Source organism: Siphateles boraxobius, unplaced genomic scaffold, assembly GCF_051911475.1.
Source record: "Siphateles boraxobius isolate OS27281-9 unplaced genomic scaffold, OSU_SipBor_1 65, whole genome shotgun sequence".
NCBI lineage: Eukaryota > Metazoa > Chordata > Actinopteri > Cypriniformes > Leuciscidae > Siphateles > Siphateles boraxobius.
In genome coordinates, this window is record NW_027509192.1 from 7,436,981 (window position 1) to 7,459,743 (window position 22,763).

General features: G+C 36.7%; 1 protein-coding gene across 5 annotated transcripts; it reads right to left on the reverse strand.

The window, feature by feature from the left end:
* Nucleotides 1-611: 611 nt before the first annotated feature.
* wt1a (WT1 transcription factor a) lies at nucleotides 612-19,111 on the reverse strand. 5 transcript variants are annotated; one of them, XM_077210558.1, is made up of 9 exons: nucleotides 18,573-19,111; nucleotides 14,844-14,966; nucleotides 13,222-13,324; nucleotides 9,891-9,974; nucleotides 5,238-5,337; nucleotides 3,540-3,687; nucleotides 3,358-3,447; nucleotides 2,595-2,687; nucleotides 612-1,109 (listed from the first exon to the last, which is right to left on the reverse strand). In XM_077210558.1, exons 1-9 carry the CDS (start codon nucleotides 18,973-18,975, stop codon nucleotides 988-990), a joined length of 1,266 nt encoding a protein of 421 aa, XP_077066673.1. In that variant the 5' UTR covers nucleotides 18,976-19,111; the 3' UTR covers nucleotides 612-987. The 5 variants fall into 5 exon arrangements, with proteins under 5 accessions (XP_077066673.1, XP_077066676.1, XP_077066674.1 ...); XM_077210561.1 differs by having other exon boundaries at nucleotides 850-1,109; nucleotides 2,604-2,687; nucleotides 9,891-9,971; XM_077210559.1 differs by having other exon boundaries at nucleotides 850-1,109; nucleotides 9,891-9,971.
* Between the last annotated feature and the right edge of the window lie 3,652 nt (nucleotides 19,112-22,763).

Genomic DNA, 22,763 nt, shown 5'->3' on the forward strand with positions numbered 1-22,763 from the left:
GGTTTTTGAATTCTAGGCCTACTATAGCCCTTTGTGATGGAAAACTGAACCTGTTGTCCCTTAGGCTACTATATATCTGAAGAACTATCACTTACTTTGCTAAAGAAAATATACAGCCAAATTCATTTTTTACAATACTATTAGCAAATAATTAAGTCATAATTTTAAGATGTCTCTTCATAAAATGTAAAAAATCAAATTCAGAGCAGAATCGGTGCTTCACATTTCAAGTTAATGCCAAAAGTTTAATTTTTTTTACAAAATAAAAAAAAACAATGACAGTCGATAACAGATATATACGACAAACATACAAATAAAGCTCATTAAAAAAAAAATGTAAAAAAAATATTTCCATCCACATATGTTTCACATTTCTGTCCGTTATTTATGCGAGTCACATTTCCCATAAACAGAATTTTTTTTTTTTTTGGTGTTTTGGCTGAGGATTGAAACTAATATGTACAACTTGACCACAATCGCTCAGTCACATAACCAGTGTGACCTACTCATAAATTAACTGGTAAGGTCAAAAAGAGTGGATTTTTACAAACAGCATGGATGAGCTCTTCAGTGGAGAGTTTTACAATTCCAGATACAACATGTTGAGGACGGATAGTTTGAAGAGTTTAATTTACAACAAACATAATAAATTAGTCTAAACACTACTTAATTCATTGTTAGATACATGATATTTCACATCCCAAATCTCAAAATCTTATTAAAAGACGTAAGGTTTCCTCACTGGAAACTGGTACTTGTAAATTGACCCCACTGTAGTGTTTTATAAGGGCCCGTTGCGAGCTGCCTCTAGGGGGCGCTGCACATGCAGATAAAGAGTACTGTTGCCTTAAGGGTCTTGCAACTCAATCACCTGAACTATTATAAAGGAAAACAAGACTTTTGCTTTTCCTTAAACAAGCTGCAGTTTATGCTTTGGGACGGGGCCACACCAGCACCCAGGAGGAGCCACTGCCAATGGGACGCGGCTCAGATGGCCAGCTGCAGCTTCGTCAGATTCCTCTGGTGCATATTGTGGTGCCGGACAAGCTCATCAGACCTGGCAAACTTCTTCTGACAGTTTGGCCATCTGCAGTTGAAGGGTTTCTCACCTGAGAGAGAGAGAAAAAGATACAAAAATTAGGATGGAATCAAAGGTAAAAGTAGAGAGCAGTAAGGAATAGCAGCATTATTAAATAATATTGAGGTCACCTAATAACACTGGTGTGTTATATTTCTATATTTCTCAAAAAATAAAAGTTATATACATTTTATATGAATTAAAAAAAAAGTCATAAATTTTGCTTAATGCAACCAATAAAATGCAACTAAGCATATAATTGTGTATTGGATAAAAAATCATAATAAAAACAAAATAAATAAAATATTTAAATAATTTATTTACTTATTAAAAGGAGAAAGCACTAATTATTTGTTTGTTTGTTTGTTTGTTGGTTGAAAATTGGTAGAAATTCATCAGCCACTTGTCCAAAATATTGAAATTCAATAAAATTCAATATATTCAGAAATCTGCATTCTCCTACAAAGCCTTTAGTTATAGTAATACTTCTGTATATTGTTGGGCCTGTGCTATTTATGATAATACATTTCAGTCTTATTTTTAGGACTTTTAAAAAAAACTTTTGCCAGGAACGACACCACACAACCTCTCCATTAATTCAGTTCTAAATTTATGCTTATAACAAATGATTCACGATTGAAAAATCAGTTTCAAGATCGTATAGATGATATATTTCAATATATATTTTTTGTTTCTTTTATGTATTACCGGTATATGTATCCATTATATGTATGCCAATTTTATTTTATGATCTCAATTGTCACAAATTTATTTTCATCTTTTTCATCTTTATTAAATGCATAGACGGTTCAAATTTTTGAATTTACATCTGACTATTTAAAAAAGTTGAGTAATTATTATTATTATTACATTAAGTAACTCACTTTACTTATGAATACTATAGTTGATTTTTTTTTCTCTAGAAGAGGAAAAGTTACTCAATATTAAAGAAGTGGTAACATTTTAAGTTAAAAAAAAGTACTGGTAATAAATGTTTTGGTTAAAAAAAAATCAGTCAAACTGATATCAGTCTATCTATGGAGCCCCTAATGGGACAGAGTGATGTAAAAAAAAAATGAGATGGGAGGAAAAATGATATTTCAATGCTTTTACATACTCTTGCAAACTTTGCGTTTACTTGAAAATTGTTTGAGCTCATCCAAGCAACTTTGCGTTCGCTCGCAAACGTTTTGAGTTCTTTGCGAGTGAATGCAAAGTTTCTCAGAGGTTTCTCGGGGGAATTCAAAGCTTTTACGAGAAAATGCAAAAGCATTGAAAAAAAATGTTTTTCCTCCCATCCCATATTTCTTTCACCACCATGTCCCTTTAGGCTCTCCGTAGTCTATCCGTGGTTGAGAACCACTGCAATTCAGTTAAATCAACTGATTTTTTTAGCATTCACTTTTGAATACAAACTGATAACATAATGCTAAATAAAGGTGACCTCTGAAAGTTCAACTATCCAAAGAGTGGAAAGAGAGGAGCAAATCATGAAAAAATGAAAAGGTTTACGCACTTGTTTTACCTGTATGTGTCCGGGTGTGGGTCTTAAGGTGGTCTGACCGTGAGAACTTTCTCTGACAGGTTTCGCACTGGAATGGCTTAACGCCTACACACACACAGGAACATACAAGTGTGGTCACACTCACACACACAAGGAGAGAACGGGTACAGGCTACGGTAGAGAGACCATGCCAAAATGTGTCAGAGAGAAAAAATCGCCTTTCATTAAATATGTGAGATCAGTGTCCAAAGAGAGTCCGGCCAGATAGCAATACATCAGCAAACACTTATGCTAAATGTTAACTCATTAAACTGTAATGTTTTCACACACTTGGAACGCGAGTGAAAATGTAAACATTTAGCCGACCTTAAGTCGACAACTGCAGACTGTGTTATCACACCTTTTTGTAAAAGATATGAGGAATTAGCATCATTCGCATGATTCTACTTGCATGGCAGAGTTTCCAGTGGTGAATTTGCATGCTAGTATACTCTAATTTTTACCATATCTTGCTATGGCAAAACTAGTAAGAGTATGCTAGTATGCGGTACCAAATTCAGCATGCAAGTTTAGGGATTGTGGGAAATCCAAAAATCAACAAATCTACGTAACAAGTACTCATGTAAAAAGAATGGTAAACTACTTCTTTTTCACAAGAGGGCTTAGATCTGAAGCTCTAATCGTTTGTGTCCCTTACCGAATTGTTTCATTTGCTACAAGGAAATACTAGAGGGAAAACAGGAAGACAGAAATAATAAGGGACAGTGGCGCAAACCTGTGTGTCTTCTCTGGTGTCGTTTTAGCTGGTCTGATCTGGAGAACCTGCGACCACAGTCTGTGAAGTCACACTGATAGGGTTTCTCCCCTATGAGTTTAATACAACCAAACATGTTAATGATAACTTTAGCATTTGAGCTAATAGTAGGCCTATTTAATGACATTTGTGGGTTGTCTTACCTGTGTGTTTACGACTGTGCATCTGTAAGTGAGAAAGTTTAAAGTATCTTTTGTTACAGCCCGGGTAGGCGCACATGAACGGCCTTTTTTCATTGGTCTCAGATGAACGCACGATGGCGGGTGTAATGCCCGGTACTCTCCGCACATCCTGTGAGAAAGTCGACAACATTCAGTTCGTGCTACAGCGAACGCTAGGCGCACCAAACAAGACATCCAAACCCACTGCCCATGCAGAAAACCGCTAATGATTAGCATGCCCAATCGGTTCATTACTGCAGAATTAGCTGTGAAATGATTATTCAGATTTACCCATGCTACTGATATGAGCTCTAACTGTGAACGGTTAGTCACGGACGTTAGGCAGACCTTATTTCACTGCTTCACTCCCCCTGTTCCTCCCGTTTCCCTCATTTGCCCACTGCTAAAGCCCATCTGCTCTTAATTAACTAGTGCTTAGCATAATGGCGTTTCCGCACGCTGGCATGGTTATGAATGAGTGTTAAGTGTTATTGATAAGTAAATTACTAAAAATGTTCTACTGCTGTATTGCCAGACTTATATATTGACCCCACGGGGATGATACCACAGCAGGCTAGGCAATACACCCCAGCGGGCTAGCATGCTACGGCTGATTTGTATGTGAAGGTTTAGTTCAGATTAGCTGTTCTAAATGTTCAGTTTTAACTAATGTATTGTATACATTCGCATACATTATCTATCTATCTATCTGTCACTTTTCTATCTATCTATCTATCTATCTATCTATCTATCTATCTATCTATCTATCTATCTATCTATCTATCTGTCACTTCTATCTATCTATCTATCTATCTATCTATCTATCTATCTATCTATCTAGCTATCTATCTAGCTATCTATCTGTCTGTGTCTGTCTATTCTTCCATCCATACCTGTGTCATTCTTCTATCTATTTATCTATCTATCTATCTATCTATCTATCTATCTATCTATCTATCTATCTATCTATCTATCTATCTATCTATCTATCTATCTATCTATCTATCTATCTATCTATCTATCTATCTATCTATCTATCTATCTATCTATCTATCTATCCACCCCCCACCCCTAGCTGAACAATTGCCCTTCACGCATTTATACAATAAGAAAAGAAAGAGTAAACAGAGAAGTGAAGAAAGGAATCCCATTCTGAACAAGAGCAGCTCTGGAGTATCTCTTCTTTTACTGCTTTAAGGCTGCTGACAGACATTAATTAAGAGCTAATGATTTATATGCATGAGCTGCAGGCAACTGGAAACTGCAGCTTTACGGCTAATGGACTTTTTTTAAGTGATTCCTCTTCGCTTTTCATCCTGAAATGCCTTTCAAATCTCTCAGCTATTCTGGCAGAGGCCTGCTTCCTCTCGCATAGCCTTCTCATTGCGTAAGACGGTTCTCTTCAGCACCTTCTTTTTAAATTACATTTGTCTCTTTTTTATTATTAGTTATTTAAGGCACTGTATCACACTTCTAAATCTTTTCTTTTTCTTTTTAAATTATTCATTTTAGCAAGTTGTATAATCAACCTTTTGATTAAGGGTTGAGTATGCAAGTCCCTGTGTGTCTTTGTACGCCGTGGCCTGACCTTGGCCCAAAGTGAGCACATCCCAAGAGCACAAAGAATCTTAGTGTGTCCTGGGAGTGAACTCAAGTGTGCCGTGAGTTAGAGATACTGACCTGAAGGCCTCTGAAGACACCGTGGGTGTGGATGCGGTACTGCGTGCTGCAGCTGTAGACCATGGGTGTGCTGGGGTCGCTCTCATACCCTCCTGCATGACTGTTTGTGTTCAAAGGGGAGAATATTTCGTTACTGGGATCAGATGGAATAAAGTGAGCTTTTTAGAGAACTGGAAATGCAAACTGATTGCTATAAGTATAAATAATGTGATATCATTTTGTGACTTTTAAAGCCTGGGAAAAATGCAAATGTTTAAAAGTTTGGGATCAGCGAGATAAAGTTTAAAAAAAATCATCAAGGATGCATTACATTTATCAAAAGCGACAGTTTTTATAATTTTACAAAAGATTTCTATTTCAAATAAATGCTTTTTTAAAACTGTCTATTCATCAAAAAAATCCAGACAATGCATCACATTTCCACAAAAATATCAAGCAGCACACCTGTTGTCAACATTGATAATAGTAAAAAATCTTTCTTATTATTTTCAGCATATTAGAATGATTTCCGAAGTTATTTGAACTGTAATACTTTTTCACAATATTTCTGTTTTTACTGTATTTTTATCAAATAAATGTAACCTTGGTGGGCATAAGAGATTTCTTAAAAATAAAAAAAACATTAAAAAATCTTTAAATCTTAAAAAGAACATTTTTGTACATTTGTTATTTGTTGAGGAAAAACTATAATTGAATATACATTTAATGAACAATTTAATTTGTGTATACCTGTGTCTTAAACTTTATAGTTAATTGAAATGATAACTAGGATATCACTAAGACATGCTTTGCGATGCATTTAAAAATGTCAAAAACTGCTCCTATAGCAACTCTTCACAAAATGTAATTCTACCTCATAACTTTCCTACTTATGTACGACAGCAGATAAACTCCTTCCTAAATCTCTCCATGCATTATTTCACAAAGTTTGGATGACATATAGAGGGCATTGCTAGCCATAAAATACACAGATTCATGTCTTTGTAACTCATCCTGACATTGGGGCAAATTGCTCCCTGTTTCAAAGAGCAATATTTTTGCCCTAAACATTTGAGGTAGGCCCAGTCAGAGAGATGAATGGGGAATGCATGGTCTTGCTCACTGTTGAACTTCTGCCTGAACCTCAGTGGTATGCCTTTTTACGTCGCGCTGTAAATACATGTTTCTCAGGACAATTCTGCACCATGTTTCCCCTTTGGAGAAAAGACCACACATTGTGTTACTGCGAAGATCTTTGCCTTGCTTGAACAAAATTTCACGAATTTTGTGTAACAGTTCATGAGGTATAAAGTTCTCTTTGTCTCTATGCAAGACCAGCCAGACAGAAAGACAGTCCAAAACGGCATCCTGCAGTAAATCTTCTCACAGTTCATCCATTCACCCAAACCGAACCACCTTGGTCTTGCGGCAGACATGGGATTTGGAGGAATGCGAAGAGCTTTAGATTGTTGGATGTATATAGGAATGATTAAGTTTGGATTGAGGAGCCACAGCAACACTTCCATGGCAGCCCCCTTGGGATCGATCAGCATGTCTGATTTTTCCTCAACCAAAACCAGCACCATCCTTCTCATTTATCAGCACATGAATCATTCCGTCACCCAGGGCTCCACTGACGCTTTCAAAGAGGCTGGAGAGAGGTCACAGCCTCCTCCCCGCCTGGCCGAACGTGACTGCGGATTCTCGCTTGGGTCCCAGGGGGAGTAGAGGCTGTCCCATTGTGCACTGATGCACTTCCACCTCCCCCTGCACGGCTCCCTTCCTCCCGGCGGGCCGGCGCTCGGCCTGGTCAAGGCTGAGGTGCCACTGGCAGAAATATATGGCAGGATATCATTCTCTAGCCAGACAAAACATAGTCTAATTCTGTATGTGCACACTCTACTCTCTGGCACAAACAGAAAGTTGAGGGGAAAAGATTTTTGCTTGGGGGAATCAGACTAGAATGGTTGCGTTTTATGTTTTTAAACACACTAAAATATTACTGAAAAACGCATACTTGGTCTCAAAGTTAGTTTTAAAGATGAACTGAACTGAAAAAAATCAATGTTTATAACGTGTTGTTTATGACAATTAAAAGTAAATTACACAAAAAAAATTAACTAAAAATGTCAATATAGCTTTTTTTAAGCAGCACAAAAATTGCGTTTGTTAGTATAAGAACGCTGGCAATTTCGATGACGTCACTGGCATGGTAGGACCCGCGAAGATATATAGGCAACAGCTGCAGGTCCTATATACACACATGAAAATGAGTCATTTTAATGGCATGGGTTACGCATTTGAACATGTGAGGGACAGGCCAGTAGTATCTGACTACCACCACATGGAGGACGACCAGTTTCAGGCTCCACCTAAAGTACAGGATCGTTTGAGGGGAAGTGACTGGTGTGGGCGCGGGCGCTGCCGGAACATGGACACTGCACCGGAGTCGATCTGTTGCAGAGAGGTCAACCTGGAACATTTATTGATCAGCGAAATTGCATCACCATGCACCGTTCATTTCGGATGCTGTGGAGTGAGAGAGACGTGTTGGAGGAGGCTATGCGTCCGAGCTGAGACGCTGGAGCGCCCCATAAGTCGCTGGTATGTAACCGTGTATTTTACAAAATGGTGACTGGGCTAGGGTAGGCTAACTTGTTACAGTATATCCTTTTCTCAGACTATTTAGGTTAACAGCATACCGGAAGTTCACTCGTTGGGCGAGGGGGCATTTGGGAAGGAGGAATAGGATTCCGATCCCATCCTGTGTAGTGAACTAGATCAGGGATCTTTTCCCCTCAGCCGAATATCAAGGATTTAAGTATGCGTTGGACTTGTAGCTAAATAAAACATTTGATGTCAGACGCTTCATGTACTCATTGACGTTTTCAACACATCTTTCTCTCGTACCTAGGATTAAACATTAGGACTAGAATAATTTTGTTGACAAGGCAGGGGGTAGAGAGAAGCTAGCTCTGCTGGTGTTGGTTGGCAACGGATTAGCCTACCATGCCAGTGACGTAGCCAAATGTTGAAATCCAACATGGCAGCGCCCGTGTAGCAACAACAACATTTTCAACGTACTATTTTATCCCTTTTAACAAATTCTACCATTTTAATAATTTTACCAATGAGAATAAATAAAATACATCTGTTATATCACCTTTTTTTCAAATTTCAGTTCAGTTCATCTTTAAGCTGTCATCTATTTAGGGATCAGACTACACTGGTTGTACTGACAGTTTTTGATTCACTAAAAATAACCGCTTGTGACTCATTTACAAGAGTCACAAGAGTTCAGAATCAGACTACACTGATGAGATGTATGTTTTTGTTTCACTACAAAAAAGCCTTCTTATAAGAGTCATTCGTATTGTAATCTGAGTACATGAAAGAGGAAGTTGTCACTTTTAGGCTAAATGCAATATCCAATCTGGCGCAATCTTCATGTTTCTTAAAAGGCATGGCCTGAAGATATCTACATCCCAATATTTTGTTATAGTCATTGCACCACTGACATACTGGCAACAGGAAGTGACATGTTTTACACTGCAATGCACTCCTAACATTTTAAAACAATATTAAAATATGATATCAAATGTTAAACGTGCTAGCAACATGCTACAAGAATGGTAAACCCATGTGGGCCGCACAAGTCCTGAAAAGTGAAGCCAAAGCATTTTGATCGCCCCCTGGTGGCTAGCTGCAGTATAGGTCATAAACCCCGCCCTCTCCATGTAATCGAATGGGACGCGAGCCAAACTAAAAAATCCAATTACGCTTCAAATAATTTTTAAGAAAGATGGTTTGTGTCATTTTAGGTAGTTCTTCAAGCAGACGTTTTTCCAATAGGTTTGAGTCTGCGGGAGTGGGAGTACGGACAGAACCTTGATACCGCTGCTCATCCTCAGGATCACTACTGCGCAAACTCTGACTCTGAACGGCGTAATCGGAAACGGCTGTTACTGGGATATTTTGGTTTAATTTTTCTACAGTTGAAGGAAACAGAGGATGCGCTGTCCATGCTAGCAACACTTAGCTAGGGTTAAAGCAAATTATTAATGCCATGAAACAGGAAGTTGTAACTCAATGTATAATCTGCCCCAAACATTTTCAAGTCCTGGCCTGAAGACATCTACATGCAATATTTAGTTATGGACATAGCGCCACCAGCTGGTAGCAGGAACTGTGGCACATATAAATGACTTTGACATAGTCCTCCTATATTTAACCATTTAAATACATATTGCCCACCGCTCACTGTTTTCTTAAGGCCAACGGTTGACGTTGGCACCAGTGCGAGGGCCCGTTCATCGCTGGTTGCAGCTTTAATTTGTATCGGACTACATTGATCATGCTTTCGTGTTGTTGATTCAGTTAAATAAGTAGCGCAGGGAAAGGCCTAATGAATGCTCTGGCCAGTGTTCAACTATTTGCAATGAATTTAAAATGGCTTTTCTGACATCCATGGCAATGTACCATAGAAGAAACAGAACCCAAACCGATGTGGTTTGCACGCATAATTCAACATGCATTCAGACCTATTATCATATTAAGCACCAGCTCAAACAAAGCCTATTATAAGTCCTTCTCTTCTCTTAGCTGTAGCAAATGTGTGCTTATCCAAATCCAGAAGAATTTCCTACATGACAGGAGCGGGTCACATCGACCTACCTCTTTATAGTGGATGCCAAAGGGTTGACAGGATTCCACCCCATGCACTCCAACTGTGACGCCATTTGATATAAATTATCGCTGCTGGGATTGAAAACAACAGAAACACTATTTAAGAAAATATGCATGTACAGTATTTTCCTTTACAACAAGCACACTTAATATTAAAAACCAGCAACCACCGTCACATGTAAAGAATGTGTGGATGAAAAATAGCCTTTTTGACAAAGGCATCCATGGGTAACAGCGAATGAATGTGTCATATGCGCAGAAAAAAAGGAGTTTACCCACACCACCGGGGTGATCAGTTAATCAGGTCATCCCTCTGACCAAAAACCTGCCATACGTTATTAAATGCCTGTCCGTTGAACCATTAGTTACCATGCCAGGTGCTCACCCAAACACATAGTTTGGATTTATCTACAGCAACTCTGACATCATAGTGTTTCATCATAGACAGGCAACAGTATACGACGGTATGAACTGGTACCTGGTACTGTGCTTGCTTCACTGTTGAAGGAACATAACAGTATTTCAGCAACAAGAGTTTGTTTTGAGAAAATACAATTATGCCATATGGCCCTTTTACATGCGTGTTAAAAATGTTTCAGGACTATTCCAATAATGATAACTATAATTAAAGGCATATTCAGCACGTTAAATTCAATCAACAGCATTTATGGCAATATAGCATTGCATTGAGGTAAATGGAACCAAACATAAATGTTAAAAAACAGTTTTACAACTCATTGCAATGACAATGTTGTCCCTAAAACCAAAATGACTGTAAAAAATTATTGCAGCTCAAATAATGCTGTTTTTAACAGAAGAATTAATGTTAGTGCTTTCATAAAATTAACCTAGAATATTCTTTTAAATATATGATTGAGCCAGACCATAAATGTTAAAATCCTCACTGTTTCAAAAGTATAGCCACAAGACATACAGTAAACAATATTCAATAACATGATTTTAGTGTGCAAAAATTGCTTACTAATCTATTCTGTGTGAAGGTATATCAGATGTTACAATTCATTTCCATGACAAGGTAATGCCTAAAACCATAAACTTAAAATGACTATAAAAAATGTGATAGTCACACTGTAAAAAGAAGGTTCCTGCCTTAAATTTTAAAATTACAATCAACTCGGATGTTTAAGTCATTTCAACTTAAATTACATAAAACTGACTTTTTTGTTGTGTTACAGTAATTCTTGTATAACTTATAAAAAAAGTTGAAATTGCTTAACTTATTTTGATGAGTAACAGGAATGTAAAAACAGATGTTGTCATAACTTATGATCATATCATTTTTTACAGTGCAGTGGTTTTAGTGTGCAAAAAATGCTTACTCATCTTTTCTGTGTGTAAAGTAATACCCAATTTTACAATTCAATGACATGATGCCTATAACCTTAAAACGACTGTAAATATTATGATTTATACAGCTTTGCAGCTCAAATAATAGACTGGTTTTAACAGAAATGAGATGTCAGTTCTTTTTTTAAACATATGCTGGAAAATTGCTTTAAACGGAGTCAAATACACGGGGAAAAAAACTAATAGTTTGGTCAGATATAACAGTGGTCTGGTAGACTCCCTGTACAACATGGTCTGGATCTTTGTTTTTCATTTTTGACGCACCAGACGCAGATGCAGGAAGCCTGTAGATTGTGAATAGTTTACACTACATCTGCCTTTGAGATTAACAACAACCTAATTTAACTTTGAAAATCTGTACATGTTTTTATTCCAGTCACCTAGTGCTACCTAAAAAAAAAAAAAACCTTTTAACCTGGAGGCCTGTGTAAATACAGGGCTGTAGGTACCAGGCATTTGATTTGAAAAGGGGCACAGCATTTTGATTTGAGGATTCACAGCCGCCTCACTGCTGACTGTTTATTACAACACAGAAAAGCGGGAACTGGAAAATGCAGTTTGACCTGAGTCAGAGTCCTCTTATCATCCCAATTCTGTTATTTTGAATCTTTATGTTCCCTCTGCGCTGGAAAAACAACATGGCGAAAGCATCCGAGGAATGTGAGATGATTTTAGGGCTGTAGTACTCGTACTGTTAGACAAAAGTTGCGAATGGAACTCCACCGAGAACAGTTAAACACTTATCAGAATGAAAGAATTCAGAGCTGGTCTGAAAGTGCAAACGGGTGGTGGATTAAAGCGTTTGTCTTGGCGTAGTACACACTGCTGTTCAGCACTTGACCTTTATTAAGCATGTTTGACAGAACCCAGCTTTATTTGGCAATATTCTGTCAAATGAAATTACACCATTTTGCATTTTTAACCCCTGACACTTGTAATTTGGGTGCTCAATTTCCTCGTATTTTTCAGAAACGTTTTTGTTTGTGTAACAGTGGATTACACAACCATTAAAAGTTTGGGGTTAGTATATATATATATATATATACATATTTATTTATTTTTATAGAAATTAATACTTTTATTCAGTAAGGATGCGTTAAATTAATCAGACATTTATTGAATAAATGATTTCTAATTCAAATAAATGCTGTTATTTTGCACTTTATATTAATCAGAGAATCTTGAAAAAAACAATGATCACGGTTTCCACAAAAATTTCAGGCTGCACAACTATTTTCACCATTGATGATAATAATAATACTGTATTCACCATTGATGATAAATATAATACTGTACATTTTACCTGAGCAGCAAAATCAGAATATTAGAAAGATTTCTGAAAGATCATGTGACACAGTGAATTTCACTGAAATTTTACTTTATTTTGACCAAATAAATGCAGCCTTGGTGAGCATAAGAGACTTCTTTAAAAACATTTAAAAAATCGTACCGACCCCAAACTTTTGAACCGTAGTGTATTTTGATAATGCACTACTCTGCTGGGAAAAAAATCCCTGCAGAAACTTTATTTGAACATCCTGTACGAACAAGTTTTCCTCCTTTTCCTCCTCTTGTTACTTAATTTCCCCACTTCCTCTACGTGCTCAGTGGCAGCGTGACTTTTTGGAGCCGCCATAACAGATTTTGAAGCGTCTCTGATTGTTGCACAGGCCTGGTTATTGAACAGACCTGGATTTGAACTTCCTGCGCCCCGAGTGTCCTGACAACTATCAGTTGGACTATCTTGTAGCCTGTCTGGACATTTTCCCTATCTTTTAAGATGTATATTAAATTGCATGACGTCTGTTTTTCTGTTAAGGCAGCATTTCAGAAACATCTGAAGCGTAATGATGTACATGTCTAGCAGACAGAGAGAGAGAGGAGTTAAACATGTGTGAGGAACATGTTTCAGAAGACCTTGATATGTTATTTGTATGATGGACAGCCCTACCTGTTGTACGGGTTCCTCAGGAGCAGAGCCTGACTTCCTGTACAGCTGTCAGAAGGAGTGTGACAACCGTACACTGGAGGAGGGACAGGATACTGCTGCTCACCTAAAATGCAACACACATATTAATGAGAAGCCTTTGATAGCATTTCAAACATGCCTCTTTGTATTGGCCGTATATATATATACACACACACATGTTGTGTTTTCAGGTTTTATTGGGGCTTTCCATACACATAATGATTTTTATACTGTACAAACTGTATATTCTATCCCTTTACACTAACCCTAAACCTACCCATCATTTTTTTTGCACCTTTACATTTTCAAAAAACATCACCTTGTATGATTTATAAGCTGTCTTCCTGATGGGGATCAAAAAATGTCCAAATAGAATCTGGATATTGCCATCTTTGTGGGGACATTTTGTCTACATAATGTAGGGTTTAACACACACACACACACACACACACACACACACACACACCCACACACACACACACACACACACACACACCATGTTGTATGTATCTATTATATTATTATTATTATTTATTAAATAATATCAATATTATCTATTTTATATGCATTTTATATTAAAATAGGCATTAAAAGAAACATTATATAAATACTATATTTATAATACTAATTATAAAATATTATAAAAATATCTTTTGTGTGTATTATTTTTTTATTTTTTTGAGTTGTACAGAACTTTGGGACAATTTCTTTTGTTTTTAAAATAAATGTATTACTTATTAATAAACATGACGTGATTAGAGATAAAGAAAACACTGTTGAACTTTTTTCCTTAAATAACAAGAACTTTTCAATTTTTCTCCTATATCACACCTTGGATAACAACATTGTGTTTGATTTTTAATACATTTTGTTTCGAATAATTCGCTCTATAATTCAATTAACGAGAATGAACATTTGCGCACTTTGCTTTTCTTGAGTCCCCCATGGAAAATAACCATGCCTGGATGCTAAGAGTATCATAACTTTGCAGTTCCAGCTAAACGCATGATCGAGCAATTGTGGTGTAGTCCGGCTTACAGAGGGAATATGAGCGTGAGGGAGGGTTATGGAGATGCAGCCGAGTACACTTCGCAGTTATGAAAACAACAGGCTGAGTTTCTTTGAAGCCATAAAGCACGCAAACCCTCACTCTCCGTTTCGAGTGCAAATGAGGAATCGCTGCTTTGGCTCATCCGGCCCACATATTGTGAATGCGTCCCATGGTAGTTCTAAACATTCCGAAAGGGATCTTACATTGCAGAGTCTTCTGGTCACTAGCACCGAGACCTCAGGGAGAATTTACTGCGGCACAATGAACACCAAATCGTCCGGTTAGCTGTTTGCTGATTTTCAACATTATGACGTGTATAAGAGCAGAGAGGACTATGGGGAGAAAGAAGAGCTTGGGCTGATTTACTGTTCAGCGATGGGACGTTCTGTGCAACTTGCCCCTTGAATGACATTACAGAAACCGCTATTTAAGTTCAAAGAGCAAGGGCAGGATCTCAAACATGCAGAAAGTGTTTGCAGATTAGAGTCTCCTCCAATAAATGCATTTATACAAACACAAAATGTAATTTAGTGCATGGTGTGTTTGTGTTTACCCATGTTGCTTTGCTGCGTGATGGGGTCCTCGTGTTTAAAGGAATGGTTGGGAAACTGCGAGGTGTGGTGGGAAGGTGTGTGTCCGTAGTTTGTGCCTCCATCAAAAGCAACTGTGCCGTAACCTGGGACAGATAATATAAATGAAGTCAGAAATGTTTTAAATATTTATTTTAAAACAATTTTTTTTACATATATTTGAAATAGGCCATAGATCTTCTGTTCTAGAAATGTTAGAATTGCCTAATTATTCCGTAAACTTGGACGGAAATATAGATGAAGTCAGAAATATTTTAAATATATATTTTAAAACCGTTTTAAAAACATTTTAAATATAGATCGTATACCATTTATGTTTTAGAAATTTTAGAACTTCCTAATTATTTGGTAAACTGCAGATATTTTCAGTTGAAATGGAAATATAAATGAAGTCAGAAATATTTTTTAAATGTATTTGGCCAAATAAATGGCCAAAAGTGATGTCCCTACAAGTTCAAGTAGATTTTTTAAATATTTTAAATATGAGGGATAGAACAAAACACTAAACTTTGTTAAGGTATTTATGTGACAAAATTATTTAGCAAAAAAGGCAAACTACAGCTAAAGGTTTTATTTATACAAAAGAAAAAGAAAAAGTATGACAGCCTGGCCAAAAATTATGTCTGCACAATTTGGCATGTTTCATTGCATTATCACAAATAAAACAATTGACTCCAAGTACAAAACAATATGCTTACAAAATCTTTAACAGATTTTTAATAATATTTGAATAAAGTGTGAAGACATCAGTTTTGGCCACTACAATAGATCTTATACCATTTATGTTTTAGTAATTTTAGAATTGCTTAATTAATCTGTAAACTTCAAACTTTTGCATTTCAGATGCAAATATGCCTATATGTGTCAGAAATAAAAACAACATCAGCAAATCTCTAGTAGCTGTTATTTAACAGAAACACACAGCTACTCTCCAGATAATAGGAATATTCTTCTTTGGATCCTAATCACCCTCCATTGCCCAGCGGGGGTGAGCGGAGAAGCTGTGCGAGGAAAACAAACGCTGGCAGGACGGTGTAGCCGAGAGCCGACACCAGGTTTAGGGGGTGAATCATGCCTCGGTCTAACCCCAGGTCAGACGTAACATCGTAAATCATGGTCTCCCACCACCATCTTCATTAATTACAAGCCAACCACTTTCACCTCAGAGAGAGAAAAACTCATTAAAGATGACCATTTCTCTTCCACCCTACCAGGTCTCAGCAAGAGCTTTAACCTGGGAGTCAGTGAAGTGCTGGTCACTGGCTCGAAGTGTGGCCTGATATTGTGAAGAGTGGCAGCACCCACAATTAATTGTAACTTTAGATTTCCAAAATGCAATTTAGAACTATAAAGTATCAGATGTCTCAGGGAATGTTAGTGTTTAAAATAAATTCTTCTATGTCTGGGGTAACTCAAGCACCGACAACAAGATCTCATGTCTGATGTTATTTATTATTATTGACGATCTTGTTTTATTATTGAGGGCAAAATCTACTCATCATATGCACTGTTGACAAAAAAAAGTTGCAGCCTTAAATTTTTAAGTACAATCAACATGGATGTTTAAGTCATTTCAACTTAAATTACACTAAATTGACTAAAACAAATGAGTTGAGTCTTGTATAACTTATAAAAAAGGTTGAAAATTGCTTAACTTATTTTGATAAGTTAAAAGCAATGTACAGTCAAACCAAAAATGATTCAGACATCTTGCTATCCTCACTTACAGTACATAAATTAACTATAGTGTCCTGCACCCAGTAGTAAAAAAAAAATAAAGAAAATTATATCTGGGGTCTGCATAATTTTTGGTTTGACTGTAAAAACATATGTTGTCATCACTTATTGATTATATAATTTACAGTGTATATATGTTCAATACATTTTTACATAAAAAATATATTTATTAATTGTTTTCAAATATTTAAATATAATGTGGAAAATGTATACCAAATAGTAGCAACATGGATTAAAGTTGTTACTGCAAAATATCAAGTCATTTCATAAGGCATTCATTTACAAATGAGAAAAGGGGAAAATATTTTTTATGTAGTCATGAAATACATAGAAAATACCAAATGTGAATATTAACCAATAACTCAGGGTGTCCACGTGACACATCATCAGAAAGGATAAAATATTTCTTTTACATTTTATTTTGTATAATTTATAACCTAAAAACACGTTTTGGAACATGTGCGAAATTATTAGATGTTATTTTTTTTAAGTCTGTCATTTATTTAATTACAGTCTCCAATAATATAGTTATTGAATTGTACTTGTTTTCAAATAGACATTTATTTATGTACATGTACATTTACTTTATGAAATCTCATTTAACTAAGTGTTTATTTTCATCTGGCTTATCTGAAATCAGTTTTACTTTATTATAATCTTTCAGTTTTTTTTGGTTTTTTTTTACATTTTATTAGCAGGTGCAGTTTTTCGTCTTTGTTTTCGTGCAATTTGTCATCATGAAAAGGAAAATGTTTCTTTCTGCAAAATCTTTATTATCCCATAAGTTGACACCCCCAAGCCAGTAACCTGAAGTCCATTATACACTGACACAGCAATGACTCAACATGCATTAAACGCCTGTGTGATGAGGTGTTTGGAGCATATCTGTAAAATAACTAGCAACTGTTTTGCCAAATACAGGAGCATTGAGATACATAATTACTCAAGCCAGACAAATATGTGTGAGGTGATGGCCCTGGTGATGGATAAATCACAGAATGCATTTACTCACTTACTACATTACTGTTAAAACAAGCTCACATCCTGACAAACTACTTCATTCTCTTCAAAAGTTGTCCTATAAAATAGCAATGTACTATACAAATTGCGCTCATTCCTCGCATTAAAAAAAACTCAAGTTTTGTAAAAATATATGACAAACTGTATTATTTTAAACTGTCTATAAAAATAATTGGATTTGCATAAATTGTTTTAGTTTGTCACTGATGTTCTCCTTAATTAAATAATGACATTTTCAGAAAGCATTGTTTTTAATACAAATTAATTTTAATTCATTAACAAATTTACACTACTTTGAAATTACATCAAACTTATTAACAGTGACTTTTAGGCCAATGGTTGAGCAATTCAAATGTTCCAATTGCAACATGTTATAAAATGGATGAGCAGGATGATGAACAAGAAATAAAAATGAAGTACTTTTCGTTTTTCAAAAAGGTTTTTTTTTTCAAGCTTTACTATGTTATTGAATTCATGTATTAAGCAGACATATTTAAACTGAATGATTGAAAGACAATTTAAATTAAAATAAGCATGTTATAGGCCCCATACCAGTAAATTTGTTGCTTCTTGTCCCTAATAATTAATAGGAATGTTTACACTTATTGACTTTTAGTCCAACAGTTGAGTAATATAAATGTTATGAAACTGTGAGGAATGACAAGATCCCAACTAAAAATAAAGTACTTTTGTTTTTCAAAAAGTGTTTTGCAAGCTTTACTAAAACTGTTAAAATTTTATTTAGCAGACAACATTTAAACTAAATTTAAATTAAGATAGGCAAGGTTATAGGCCTCATACCAGTAAAATGAGATGATTCGTGCCCTCAATAATTAATAAAAATGTTTATATCTTTTGACAAATTATGGGAGTTTGGGAACAATGTCACAAAGGACCCAGAACAGAATTACAGTGACATTAAAGAAGTTTCTCACCCTGATTCCTGGAGCTGGGCTGGCTGTCCATGCAGTTGGACAGGTAAGGGCTATTGCTGAACATCCTGGGCTGGGTGGGTGGGGGTTGGCTGGGTGTAGGGGCCCCGAAGGCTCCGTACCTGCAGGCCCCAGTGCCAGTAAACTGTCCAGAGAAGTGCACGGTGAAGGCGCTCAGCCCACAGTGAGGGTCTTCGTGAGGGTCGCTCGTGCCCCAGCTGGGCTCCTGCTTGATGAAGGAGTGCGGGGCCAGCGAGCTGTAGGGTGCGCCAGTGTGAAAGTCCAGCATAGGAGCCCACTGTGGCGTGCTGCTCACGGGCAGGGCACAGTTACCGTTCCCCCCAGGCAGAGCGGGCACGGGAGGGAGAAGAGTGTTGAGGTCACGTACATCGGAACCCATTTTCATGTACTTGAAACACCTGAACGGCCCAGCTGAGAGACGAGGTCCAACGAGGATCTGGTTTGAGTTCGATTTGGGGCTAAAATCCAAAGTCAAGGTGTCATCGCTAAGTCAAGTTGGGTCACGGCCAGTAAAAAGTGCTCTTCGTTAAAAACGGCGTTGTCGTTTTCAACCAGAATAGTCCATGTCACAATGGAAGAAGAGAAAACGGGGGCTCAGTTGGGAGGTTCCAGCAGGGGCAAGTTCTCGCAGGCTCTGTGAATGGAGTGAGGAGAGCAGAAGAGAGGTTCCTCCTTTCTTGCGTGTCTGTTTTCTTTGGAGGCCTAGGAGCTCACATACAGAGCCAGTCTGAGGAGTCGGGAGGAGGAGGAGGAGCCAGAGCTAGTGAGGAAAGATGAGTGTAACACTTCATTCATTTACTTCTCCCTGTACAATACTCCTCCCTGTATACTCATACAGCATGCAGGGAGTCTCAATAAACTGTGTGAGTGTGAGTGTGTGTGTGTGTGTGTGTGTGTGTGTGTGTGTGTGTGTGTGTGTGTGTGTGTGTGTGTGTGTGTGTGTGTGTGTGTGTGTGTGTGTGTGTGTGTGTGTGTGTGTGTGTGTGTGTGTTTGTGGGAGTCGGGATAGATAACAATGATTCACAGACTGGCTTTTTATGAGTTTTGAAACACATTTTAGCAGACACTATAAAACTGTTAAATCCACTTCAGACTTTGGTTGCGCAGGTACAGTAATATCTTGAAGTGATATACAAATCTGAAGGACATTTAAGAAGGGCAAATTAATTTTAAATCTATTTTGAATTGCATTCAGAATTTGAATTGGTTTTTGAAGGGACAGGCCTTTTGTTTTAATTATTGTTCTAACCATATGCTTCGGTTAAATAGTCTTTAATTTTGTTTCAAGACTACATTTTGAGGCGCGTGACCTTACAGCATCATAATGACCGCGCGCAAGCTAGCGCTTTATCATTAACATCCATCAAACTTAATGTTTTTTTTCTATCTCTCTCTCGCTCAGACGGTCTTATATGCATTATACAAATGCTGCCCTTTTATAATTTAAAGCGACTTTAGAAAATAATAGGCGTAAAAAGTAATGCCATGCATGGAAGGCAAAATTATAATGATTATTTTTTAAGTGGGTTGTTGTAACAATATATATGAGAAAGGAAATGGTTAATTATTAAACGGCTTGTAATTGTTTTTTGACGTTATTTATGGCAGAGCGCAAAACCTAGATCATTGACTCGTCTTCATTGAAACATCTTTTTTATTAAAACTTTTAAACGAAGATGAAACAAAACTAGTCTAATAATAATAATAATAATAAATGCTCAATCAATTGTTGGTATTTTATAGGATTTAATGGATAAATAGGCCTACTCAAGTGGCCGTATCAGCCATTTTATCCAAAAAATAAAATAAAATTAGTTTAGCCTATCAACAATTTTATGCAACGTATCATGACTTGTTTTCTTATAAATAAAAATATACATTTTAAAAATAACTTAGGCTAAATATAGCAGCAATGAAAAAGACCAAATGTAACGAAAATAGTCCCGCTTGCAGATTGTCTTGTTTCTAATTTTAAATTGTTTTTTAACAATTAGGCTACCTATTAGGCCTAATATTCCGGTTTTTTATTTTATTATTTTGATTAAAATAATGAACGTATTCTTAGACTTATTCATACGCTTTATTATGTTTATTTAAAAGAACAACCTTATAGGCTTATAAAAACGTTAAACAATTAAATAGAACTTCTTGCTTAATTATGTTTCACTAGTCAGAAGAAAATAACCGTTAGGATCCATATGAACTGTTTAAGTGCAGGACGAATTTTGTTTAGATAAAGAGTTTCTTATCATCCTCATAAAAAAACTCATCTGCAGGTGCTCGTGTTCATATGAACTGTTAAATATTTTAACAGTCAAATAAAAACGGATTGAGTAACGTTCTTTTATTTAAAAAAAATTGTGTTCGAATTTTAACATTTTACATTTAACCCGTCAGTCGTTAAAGCATGATGCGCGTTTGATCGACCGAATCAAAAAGAAATTTCACGCAGGCAAAGCCAGTTAAAGCACATGTAATGTCATAATGAAAGTGTTTGTCTTAGCCTACAATTGGCGACCATCAGGGACGATGAAAGGCCGATGAAAAATACGTGATGTTGCGATGAAGACATGAGGAGGGACGAGTCAATTATAACACTGCACAATCTGCTGCGAGGAAGAGAGGACTTACACACACCCCTACACACACTCCCTCAGCAAGGGCTGAGTTTCTGCTTAACCTCTGGCTCACTGTCTGGAGAAGAGTAGCTAATATTACTGAAGTCCACATCTCCAGCCGGAGATGGACCTCATCTGGAAGTCCTCATAACATGAGGTTGGAGATGTGAAAACAAACGAATCCTGTATTATATTGTTAGCACTTAGTCAATTCTTAGCTTTAACTTTTAACCAGGACCCATGGACATCCATAACCATTTGCAGAATACGTGCAATAACAGTAATAGACAGTGACGAAGATTTTAGTTCCACAGTGGTTCGAAAAATATGGTGTGACAACACACGCCCGTCATCCAGCCACGTTTATGGTCCAAGATGAAACAATATAACAATGTATTATTAATGAGAGTGAGAATTATGGATATTGTAAAATACTGGCAATCAGTAAATGTATCTATAGGCTAAAAGAAGAAATTAAGTTAGACCTAACTGACAAGGTTGTACGAAAGTGGAAGCATAATATGATGCAGATCCAGCATTTGTGGTCGAAGTGGCTACAAATTAAGTAGGCTAGCTAATAGGCTACATTATGTGTTATATTTAAGTAGCTTACAAAAGTGCTTATTTTTTAATGTAGCCTATATATATGCTCTCCCATATTGAGCTTATTATTTTTTGCACTTTTATATTGAGCAATTTTATACGGCTCAAACTACAACAATGAGAGATCCTACAGATAGTATAGAGGATATGTTTGAGCATTAGTAGGCCTAGGCTAAGTAGCCTCCCTTTCGCGCCATTAATTTAAGCTGTCTTCACTTGCAATCGGAATTACCGTAATACGAATTTCCTTAAAATTTAGACATGAACGCTTTCTCAAGTCGTATTTAGCCTACAACTGTTGGTGGGCCACACATTTTAAACATGGTGGAAGGAAAATGATTGCTGCTGTGACTGCTATTCTTTTGTTGATTTTTCCACAACAGCTATATCCCATTGTCTTGTTGTTAAAAGTGCATATTTACATTTAATACTAACCATTTGAAACGTAGGCTATTGTTAAATATTGCACAGCAAAATCCGAATCGTCAGCAAGGTAGTGGTGAATGATTTTGGTTATCAATTAATGGGACGATATAAGGCAATCATTTTGACTTTAATATTATTTTCCCAATTAGTTGGCAAGAATGAACCTGGTGTTCTCCATGGTTCCTGTTCTTCCCGACAACAAAGCACTTGAATGCGAGAGCTCGTAATCACGACTTCAGAAGTGGGAAGTAGGAACTTTCCGATAGCACGTGAAGGTAGCATAAATCCTCCACAATAGGGTTCTGGCTGAGGATATCATACTTACGGTTCTTGGCACATTTTGATTATGATGTGACCAGTTCAGCGAGTTTTGCTCCGACCGGTTTATTGAATTAGGCTACCGGTTTGCTGACTTATGAACAGCAGTCTCAATTTGAATAAATCAATGATCGTCATCAGTGCTATTTAAGAACCGATTCAATAGGTTCAACGAAAATAATTTATAGTTCTTCATTTTGAAATAGCG

Excerpts from the sequence above, each read along its gene's own strand:
- wt1a (XM_077210558.1), bottom strand. The coding sequence starts at position 18,975 with ATGAAAATGGGTTCCGATGTACGTGACCTCAACACTCTTCTCCCTCCC. Across the intron at positions 13,325-14,843 it reads CACGCAGCAAAGCAACATGG|GTGAGCAGCAGTATCCTGTC; the intron begins GTAAACACAAAC and ends GTTGCATTTTAG. Across the intron at positions 3,448-3,539 it reads GCACAGTCGTAAACACACAG|GGGAGAAACCCTATCAGTGT; the intron begins GTAAGACAACCC and ends TTAAACTCATAG.